The sequence below is a fragment of the Montipora capricornis genome, unplaced genomic scaffold (genome assembly GCF_036669925.1).
Source record: "Montipora capricornis isolate CH-2021 unplaced genomic scaffold, ASM3666992v2 scaffold_438, whole genome shotgun sequence".
NCBI lineage: Eukaryota > Metazoa > Cnidaria > Anthozoa > Scleractinia > Acroporidae > Montipora > Montipora capricornis.
The window spans coordinates 262501-272500 of record NW_027180171.1 but is presented as its reverse complement, the minus strand read 5'-3'; the positions used below and the strand labels follow the sequence as shown (position 1 = coordinate 272500).

The 10000-nt window shown below is 40.0% G+C and overlaps 2 protein-coding genes across 2 annotated transcripts in view; both read right to left on the bottom strand.

Moving 5' to 3' along the window:
- LOC138035938 (RYamide receptor-like) overlaps nucleotides 1–947 on the bottom strand; it is a 1123-nt gene extending 176 nt beyond the window's left edge. Inside the window, exon 1 of the mRNA XM_068882332.1 lies at nucleotides 1–947. This exon is cut by the window's left edge and continues 176 nt beyond it. Coding sequence (XP_068738433.1) covers nucleotides 1–929 — 929 coding nt within the window. The 5' untranslated portion in view covers nucleotides 930–947.
- A 3463-nt stretch (nucleotides 948–4410) lies between these two features.
- Nucleotides 4411–4908, bottom strand: LOC138035935 (QRFP-like peptide receptor). The gene has a single exon (XM_068882328.1). It carries the CDS (start codon nucleotides 4906–4908, stop codon nucleotides 4411–4413), a length of 498 nt encoding a protein of 165 aa, XP_068738429.1.
- Between the last annotated feature and the right edge of the window lie 5092 nt (nucleotides 4909–10000).

Sequence of the window (10000 nt, the reverse complement as noted above, 5' to 3'; positions counted from 1 at the left end):
CTCTTGAGGCCTTCACGATAGTTTCTGCAAAATGCGAAACAGATGCAAGGATTGATGGCGCAATATGAGAATAAAAGAAAGCAGGAAGTGTAAAAATACTGAGGGAAGAAGGTACATGGCAATGTGCCATGGACATACATTAAATGTAAAATACTCCCGGGACTTTTGCAAAAAATTAGCCCTAACAATATAGCTATGGCCAACTTCAAAGCATTTGTGTTTCGTTTATTGCGTTGTATTTCAGCATCAGTCGATTGTTGACCTGGAGTCTTTTGTAGCTTTAGCTTGATAAGAATGATGGAGTATATTATGATTAATAGGATGATAGGTGTGTAAAGAAAAACTATGTAATAGGCAAGAACAATATGTGATTCAGATTCTCCAAAGGTTTCTTCCCACTGAAAAACACAAAATACTTCCCCTTCGTATTTGTCGAGGGTATATGCGAATAAGACTGGTGACGTGAATGCCATCGCAACGATCCATGTGGCGAGAATGAAAAAAGTACACCTTTTCAAATTGATCAATGGGGAATGGAGAGGCCACACCACTGCTCCAAATCGACCCACTGCTATCAGAATCAGACTCTGGATGGACACAATGTAAGAGACCTCGAATAAGAAATTAATCAGCTTACAGAAGGCATTGCCGAGGATGCCACTGATGAGCCAGGAGTATCGATACAAGTTTACAATTCGCATGGGAATGTAGATAAGCGGAACAAGTAGGTCAGACATGGCCATATTGACTATGAAAATGTTGATTGGTTTCCTTAAAGTTTTCGTTTTGTAAACAATTATTCCTATACAGGAATTTCCGACCAGCGAAACAACGAAGATAAGGCAGTAAGCGACGGTTGCTCCAATCTTGTATGCAGTGGGATTCCAGTGAACGTGGCAGAACTCGGATCCGTTTATTGTTGTATTCATGATGTTCACTGGCACTTGTTCTAGTTGTTCTGATTAATCGTCTGAAGCTTCTCCTTGATTTTCTCCAAGCAGATGTTGGTTTATTTATTCTAAAAGTCTTGAAATATTATCTTGACTTTGGATTCCCTACAGAGAAGGCAATTAGAGACATAATTTATTAATGGCTTACGGACAACAATCCATACGAAATGAACGGTGCCGGTTATTAGATGTTTTACCTCATTAATATGTTATCAACCTCTGCTAAAGTCAAAGATGGACTCATATTCCTACTACATCCGGTTTGATAAAGCTGTTATTGACGGAATTACTGTTTGGTTGTTTTCTTTTTTTTTTGTTTTGTATTCTTATTTGTTTTTCGCTCTTCATTTTGTCACCGCTGTTTGTGCGTTATTTCTGAGAAAACTGAGATGCCAAAGAAAAAGATGATTTAAGACAATGCTAACAATACCCAGAAAACACTTCGTTTACAATAAAACAAATTACAACATTTGAAGACTCAATACAAGAACTGTTTTACAATTCACTTGGCCATTAGCCATTTACAAACGGACTTAACAAAACATTTATTACGACGCATTACATACAAACACATTAATATTGGCTCACAACATACCAAAAAAATGACTCTTAGTGACAAAAGATTTTACTGGCATGTTCTTGGTTAGCTTAATCGAAACGGAGAGCAGTGAAGAGGTGTAAAAATATAGTTTTTTTCCCTGTGTCGTGTCTCCTGATGACACTGGCCAAAAAAATGATCAAATTTGAAGGAACGGGTCGAAATACACTTAGACAACTAAAAGTAAAGGAAACAACGAAGATAACAGAATAAGTGACCTTAGCACCAATCTTATATGCAGTAGGATTCCTGTGAAAGGAGCAGCTCACGATCCGTTTATCGTTGTATTCATGTTCACTGGCACTAGTTCTGGCTTATCGTATGCACCTTCTCTTTGTTCTTAAACAAAGAGATCTTGCTTTATTTATGCTAAAAGTGAATTACTATATAGGTATATTCACAAGTGAAGTTTAATTAATGGCCTGCGCACACGAACAATTCTACACAAAATGAGCGACGGTCATTGGGTGCGTAATTTATGTTTGACCCTAAAGTATACCTGTAACAAGACGCAGCAGGTGGGTTGATCTCGTCCCAAGAACTGACACCAGCTCAGTGGTAAATTAATTTTAGCTGATAAGAAAATTCGAAATAAGGAAATAACTGTTAAACAGCTTCGAAGGGGTAAAATTAAGAGTCAAATATACCATTGCAATTAACGCCTTCGTAGGAAAATCCCACCTAGAAAAACAAAAGCCGACAAATAGCCCTTACCTTGAACTATTTTCAGTTTAAAGTTCACTAAATGGTTGCGTTTCAGGTAAAGTACTACAACTGTCTAAGAGGTGAAGTAAGATACTCGTTTCTGGGTCACCAAAACGTAATAGGTACTTCGCTCCAACCAGTTATTTTACATCGGCTCAGCATTCTCTGCTCGAGAGGTCGGGATTCTTTAGCGGTTTCGATCAGTACCATAGCTACAATAGTAACCTCGCCTTATATCGAATCATGAACTTACAATAGACCTTATTCACTATGGCCGCCATATTGGATTTGCTATTATTATGCAAATTAGCTACACACTTCTGAGGATGCAAACAACACAAGTTCGAGAGGTTATAACGGACATCTTAGCCACACAGATGATTTGTTTCGCGTTCATTGAATGTTTATCACCTATGTAGTAAAATAGAATGATAACACAAGTTGGTTTGACGTTTTTTTTTTAGTGAAAAAAGAGTAGCTAACAAAGTAGAAAGTCAAACAGTCAAAGGCAATCAAAAGATATAAAATTATTATAAAAGGTACTTAATTCTAAATACTAAAATGGACTTTAAGCAATCTTATTTCAATATTTCGACGAAGCGACTTTCTGCAATTTGCCTTTTTTCCAATGTTTGCCCCCCAGCATAACACATGGCTAATTTGCATGACAATTTGAAAACTAACATGGCGGCTATCGTGAATAAGGCCTATTTTTCTGCGCAGTATCTCTACAAAAACAGACCATTACTTCGCTCCGACTTCGTGTATTTCGCACTGACGCGGCCAGATCTTATTCTCGGAAAAAAAAACGAAAGAACCCGTGGACTCCGGAGAAATCAGAAGCATTAATTTAAAAACTTTATTAATGCATTCAGTTACTTCCAACCTATGACTTCTGTAAGACCATTGTAGTGGTCTACCAATGGAAATGTCCAGCCAACTAGAAGATGGTCATTCTCTGTGTTCGTAATAAAGTCCATGTAGATCAGAGTTCTAGCCTTTGACATTCCAAACAGGAGCGTCATAAAATGCTGACATTTTGAGCGACATTGTGTACACAAGAAGACCAGGTCATGTATGAGAGCTAGCTTCTAAAGAGGACCGACTCATTAGTTCATCGATGAATTAGTTATCCAGTAAGGTCGTGAAATACTATTAAGGCTAATGAGAGGACTATTAAAGACGAGTCACGTTAGAAATTCAAATTGACCTATATTTGATCACGAAAACAACTGTTTTCGATTTCGAAAGTCGTTCAGAGAAATCATCTATTTGAATTCAATATCAGTCGATTCTGGGTGACTTGTGTATAAATAATAATTTTCTTTCCTTCCTTATTTATCATCAAGATAGAGAAACCTGCCTTCTTTTCATAAATTTCCATATTTGAGCCTTCAGCTGCCCGGCGTATTCTTCTTTTCACCTAACGACAAAGAAAAACTGGAAACGAAGTGTTTATCGCAATCCATAATACAAACGCACAAGCCACTTGCGGTGAGACGAATATGAAAAGCACGGCTCTTTAATTGTAATAAAATCAGCCCTCTTTTTAAATTTTTATATTCTATCTTAGCTGCATGTGAAGCAACTTCCGGGTCAGCTGAATTTGTTGTGATCAAAAGCGAGGTCTCAACGAAACTACGCACATTTGCATCTGTTTACCCCCCCCCCCCCCCCAAAAAAAAAAAGCCGAAGATTGCTTAAAAGTCTACGAAAACTTTACTTGTACAACAAACAGACATACATATTGGTGTTTGCAACATTCTTTCTTTACTTGGCACAGGAAGCCATCTCTATAGTCACAGCCACTCTTTTTAGTTACTTATTTATTGTTTAATGCATTAGTGTTTCTCTAATGTCATTGCAAACGAGTAGGACTGAGTTTTCGTTGCATCAGAACAACACTTCAGAAGTCTCTTGAGGCCTTTAAGGTAGTTTCTGCAAAATGCGAAATAGATGCAAGGATTGACGGCGCAATATGAGATTAAAAGAAACAAGGAAGTGTAAAAATACGGGAAGATGTCACGTGGCAATGTGCCATAGAGAGACATTAATTTTATAATACTCCAGAGAAATTTGCCAAAAATTACCCCCCACAATATTGCTATGGCCAACTTTAAAGCATTTCTGTTTCGTTTATTGCGTTGTATTTTAGTATCAGTCGGAAACTGGAGTCTTTTGTAGCTTGAGCTTGATAAGGATGATGGAGTATATTATGATTAATAGGATTATAGGTGAATAAACAAAAACTATGTAATAGGCAAGACCATAGTCAGTAAGTGATGCAGACTCTCCAAAGGCTTCTTCCCACTGATAAAAACAAAATTCTTCCCCTTCGTATTTCTCGCGGGTATATGCGAACAGGTCTAGTGACATGGATGCCATCGCAACGATCCATGTGGCGAGAATGAAAAAAGTACACCTTTTCAAACTGATCGATGGAGAACGGAGAGGCCACACTACATCTCCAAATCGACCCACTGCTATCAGAATCAGGCTCAGGACGGACACAATGTAGGAGACCTCAAAAAAGAAAGGAATCAGCTTACACAAAGCATTGCCGAGGACGCCACTGATGAGCCAGGAGTATCGATACAAGTTTACAACTCGCAGGGGAATAAAGATAAGCGGAACAAGTAGGTAAGGCATGGCCATATTGACTATGAAGATGTTGATTGGTTTAATTAAAGTTTTCGTGTTGTAAACAATTATTGGTATACAGGAATTTCCTACCATTGAAACAACGAAGATAAGGCAGTAAGCAGCAGTTGATCCAATCTTGAATGCAGTTTGGGGATGCCAGTGGACGGAGCACCCTGCAGATCCGTTTATCGTTGTATTCATGTTCACTAGCACTTGTTCTAGTTGTTTTCATTAATCGTCTGAACCTTTTCTCGTTTTTGAACAAGCAAGTTTTGCTTTATTTATGCGAAAGGCGAAACAACGAAGATACGACAGTAAGTGGCGGTTGCTCCAATTTTGTATGTACTGAGATTCCACTGGAAGGGGCAGCCCCGGGATGCGTTTATCGTTGTGAAAGTTGTTGTAGCCGGTTCTAATCAATCGTCTAAACCTTCTCCTTGTTTCCTACAAGAAGGTGTTGCTTTATTTATGCTAAAAGGGAAATATCATCTTGGCTTTTGACTCCTTTCAAAAGGAAATTATTGGCAGAGTAACATCAATGGCTTTCGAACAATAATGCCACGCGACGTGAGCGACGACTAATGGGTTTTTCAACTCATAATTTTATCACCTCAAAGATGGGCTCATATTTGCCTTGCATCCGCCTGAAGGATGTTGTTGTTGCATTACTGTAAATCGTGAAACATCTCATTGTAAAGCTATTGACCAGCTAAATTGAAATGGTGAGCAATGTACAGGTGCACAAGTACTGTCTTGAGGTGAAGGTCGTAATTCAATCATTTAGAAAACAATGAAAATAGAAGCAAAGCTTAAGGAAATTACTACAACACTTTTATTTCAATTTACTCTTGTCAAAGTTTCTGTCTACTCTCAAATTTGTCGATTTAACAAATTGATGTCAGTTTTTCATGCGTCTGTCCTGTTATTGACAATGAATTTCGTCATAACATTGCCAAAGTAGTCTGCGGGTCCACTCGGCTATCGTGGATCCACAGCCACTTTGACAATGTTATGACGAAATTCATGATCAATAACAGGACGGACGCATGAAAAACTGACATATATTGGGGGTCAAAATTAAGTAAAAACACGAGAAGAACTCGAGACAAAAATGCGAGAAACTTCAATTTTATTCAATCTGACGCGACCAAATTCATAACTTGCCTCCCTGTGTTATTGGCTAATGGTAAAATGGAGAATTAAACTCTTCGAAACGCATAAAGGCCTACATTATGACATAAAGCATGATGTGAGTTTATCTCAAGGCTCGTCATAGTTAAGTACTTAGGTGTGCCGTTGCATGGGGCAAGAGGCGTTGTCAATCATGGAGCTTAAGCCAATCCAATGAGGTCAGATCGAATAACACAGAGGTTATAGGAAAGATCAGTCCAACTCGTGGTCTTTCATTCCCATCACGTTAACATCCGAACTCAGATTTCCGGAACTGTAGAAGAAATTTCAGGCAAGTTTTTAATGTTTTTTCCTTTTTACGTTTTTTCTTTTCTACTTTTTCTTCTTTTGTAAAGTTTGACCGTAGGTACGTAAGTTTTTCGGCCAATGGTTGGGACATGCCTAACTCCACCACCCGTGTGTAGTTCGTTAAGAATCATTCCGACGACCTTGATCTTCACTTTCAAATCTCTTCGCCTGTGCTAATACGCTGGCATGGAGTTGGGGGTAGAACAGTAGAAAAGACGTTAAAATTCGACACACATGTCCTTCATTCCTTTCGCCCTGATATCGTCCAACTAGGCAGTAATGACCTCGTTACTATTTCAACATTGCATGTTGGTTCAGCCCTCGATGAGTTTGTTCATTACCTACACGAGTCATGCGGGGTGAAGTTGGTTTGCGTGTGCAGGCTATTCGCCGAAACACAGCTGAGGCTTTTAACTCAAAGGTCGGTATGTTAACACGATACCTAAGGGTTGTGTTAGACCCTCTACCATATGCCATGTTTTGGCGCCATACAGGGTTTTGGAAGGCGAAAGCCAATTTTTACACTCCCGATGGCCTTCATTTGAACAGTAGGGGCCAACGTAAGTTACATTGTAGTCTCAAAGGGGTAGTCTTTACGCCTTTTGCCCAGGTCTCTTTCCTCGGAGGGAGTCTGTTATATCATTTGCTGTAAGCCATTGCCCCTTTTTGGGCGCGGCTACATATGACTCAGCTACACCGCCGTACTTGATTGCACGGGTTGCTTTCGTTGTCCCCAAATACCGATCATTATTTCCTGTCCCTTACCCCCTCAAGTACGTCGTCTATTCAGCCCCAGTTGACCCTAGAACCGAGTCAGCCACCTAAAAAGATTCATAACCTGAATCAGTCGCTATCAGCTTTTAATACTTTTGTCTCCATTTATGTAGAGAACATCCTATTGAGGCTCCTAAGCTGATGAAATACTGTAAGGTCGTGAGGGACATTGCGTCCAAACCAGGTGACTGATCATTTTACGACGAACAATTTCGTTACACAAGACAGTCTGCTCCCGACCAATACTCCTCGGATACTATTCATTGGGAACTATAGTTAAGGGCAGTGACAACTTTTCGTGCTCGACCACAGGCCTCCTCTGATAAGGTCTCCACTCCTCTTCGTGCTGGGCGATCTTGAGGCGGATGCCGCTGCGGCCACGTTTGTTTCAAATGTGGCTCATCCCACCCCGCAAGTCAATGTTCATCCCCAAGTTCGCAACACGCGCCCCCTGCCCACCCCGGAGACAAACAAGCCTATCCTACTTCTCAGCAGTCCGGTCACCCTAGTAAGGGTGGACAGGCTTGACTTTCTTTTGCACGGTTATGCTCCGGCTTTAAAACATTTGTTGATTAATGGCTTTTCTTTTGGTTTTCCAATTAAGTTTATGGGGCAAAGGCGTCCTTTCGAATCCCCTAATTTGAAGAACGCACGGGAACAACCCCACATTGTTACCGCTAAACTAAACAAGTGTTAAACGATAAAAATTGTTGCTACGATTATTTCATTAAATTGCTTGGAATGGGTTAGTGTTTAAGGAGAAAACATTGCGAGTTAAAGTTGTGTTTGTTTTGATTAGTTAACGATGCGTTTAAGTACTTTTGTCGTATCATTAAAATTAATTGTGTGTAACAAATGCTTCTGCAGCTAATGTTAATTGTGCGTAAAGAATGGTGCTGCAAGGCATAAAGCTCTTTATAGTGAAGGTTGTTTGTCATTTCTTGTAGTGTGAAGTTATTTTTATATTTATTAGTGAGTGGTTGATAATTCAGGAAAGACCTGATCTTGAGTTAAAGTTATGAAACAATATGTTACGAGGCGGACGTGACCACTTCAACAAATGGGCTACTCTGTTGCCAGGCAAAATGCACGTACTGGAAAACCCGATTAAGTTTACTCACAAAGGCGTTCCAACGTCCCTCACGGAAACCTTCGTGCGTATACTGATCTCGTAAACAATTTAATTCATACCTGGACACACTAGGATATATTTCTTATTTGGAATTAATCCATCTGCCGTGGATTGATTAACTAGAGAAGCTAAACCGACTGTGTTGACAAGTGCTTCTAGTACGTGTTGTCGTGCAACTGCTGTACTCCTAGTCTTTAGTGTATGTTAGTAAATAAAGGCCGTAACACTAAACTTAGGTCGAATGTTCTTGTACTGTTGGGAAAATAACACTGTAGTACCATCATTATTGTTGTAGAAATTCCGATACCGTACTAATCCGTTAATCCCGCGTTGACGTTGTTAGTTTAGGGCTTGGCTTGACCATGTACATTAATTAGTTTTGTTAATGCTTTATTTATTTCAGTTGGTTTAGTTTTTGTTACAAAAAGCTTATTAGTTGAGAAGTCACGTTCCGTCCAGAAGGTTTAGGTTAGAGATCCTGGTCAAACAACCACTGCGATTGGTCTTAAATGGACTTGCTCAAGGCCTAAAGGCACTACAATTTTTAAGTCGTCGGCGTGGACCATGTTTCGTGTAGCCGTAGGTAAACCTTGTCAGTTCGTGTTGAACACTTCTTTTGTAGTAGACGTTATTGCGTTCTAAGCCTCTAATCCTTTGACCAATCGCCATGCGTTGCCTGGACCGGGAGCGCTAATGAGTAACGAATATTTCGGTCTAACGTGCTCTTTTGCACCAACTACTCGTGAGAGAACATCCAATAAAGAAGTGAGACAGCAAGAGAGTTGAGGAGTCTTTCTTCCCCCAAAAGATTTCCTTCAACACAAGGAGCTCGCAGCAGGCAGAATAGCCGGCCCGTTTCTTTCACCACATTTTCCTAATTTTCGCTGTTCTCCCTTAGGCATTGTTCCCAAAAAGAATCCCTCTGAATTCATCATTTGTCGAATCCTAAAGGTTCATCAGTTAACGACTACATTCCTGAGGAATTCTCCTCAGTTCGCTATGCGTCTATAAGTGATGCCATATCTGTCATCAAAAAGTAAGAAGCTGGCTGTTTTATGGCTAAGACCGATATTAAATCTGCATTTCGCATAATCCCGGTTCATTCAAAGGACCATACTCTTTTAGGCATGAAATGGGCTAATCAGTATTACTTTGATCGCGCTCTACCAATGGGATGTAATTCCAGCTGTGCGATTTTCGAAGCTTTCAGTTCAACTCTTGAGTGGCTGTCAACCCATTTGTTTAATGCCTCAGGTGTTGTTCACATTTTGGATGACTTTTTTATTCATTTCCCCTACGAAGGACAAATGTCAATCCGATCTTGAAAATTTCCTTCGCATGTGTAGCTATCTCGGGGTTCCAATAGCACAGGAGAAAACGGTCGGGCCGTTCACCAGACTACAGTTCGCCGGTATAACTCTGGATTCGGTTCCACAGGAAGCCAGGTTACCGGAAGATAACCTTCGAAAATGTCAGCTCCTATTTCATCACTTTTATACGAGGCGTAAAGTAACGCTTAGAGAGCTTCAGTCCTTATTAAGCCTTTTGAATTTTACATACTCGGTTGTCGTCCCGGCCGCGCCTTTCTTCGCCGAATGATCGATCTTACCAAGGACATCTAGCGACCGCATCACCGAAGTCGCTTAGCTAAGGAAACGAAATGTGACATTCAGGTTTGGCTTTCTTTCCTACTAAACTTTAATGGTAGGCCCTTTTTCT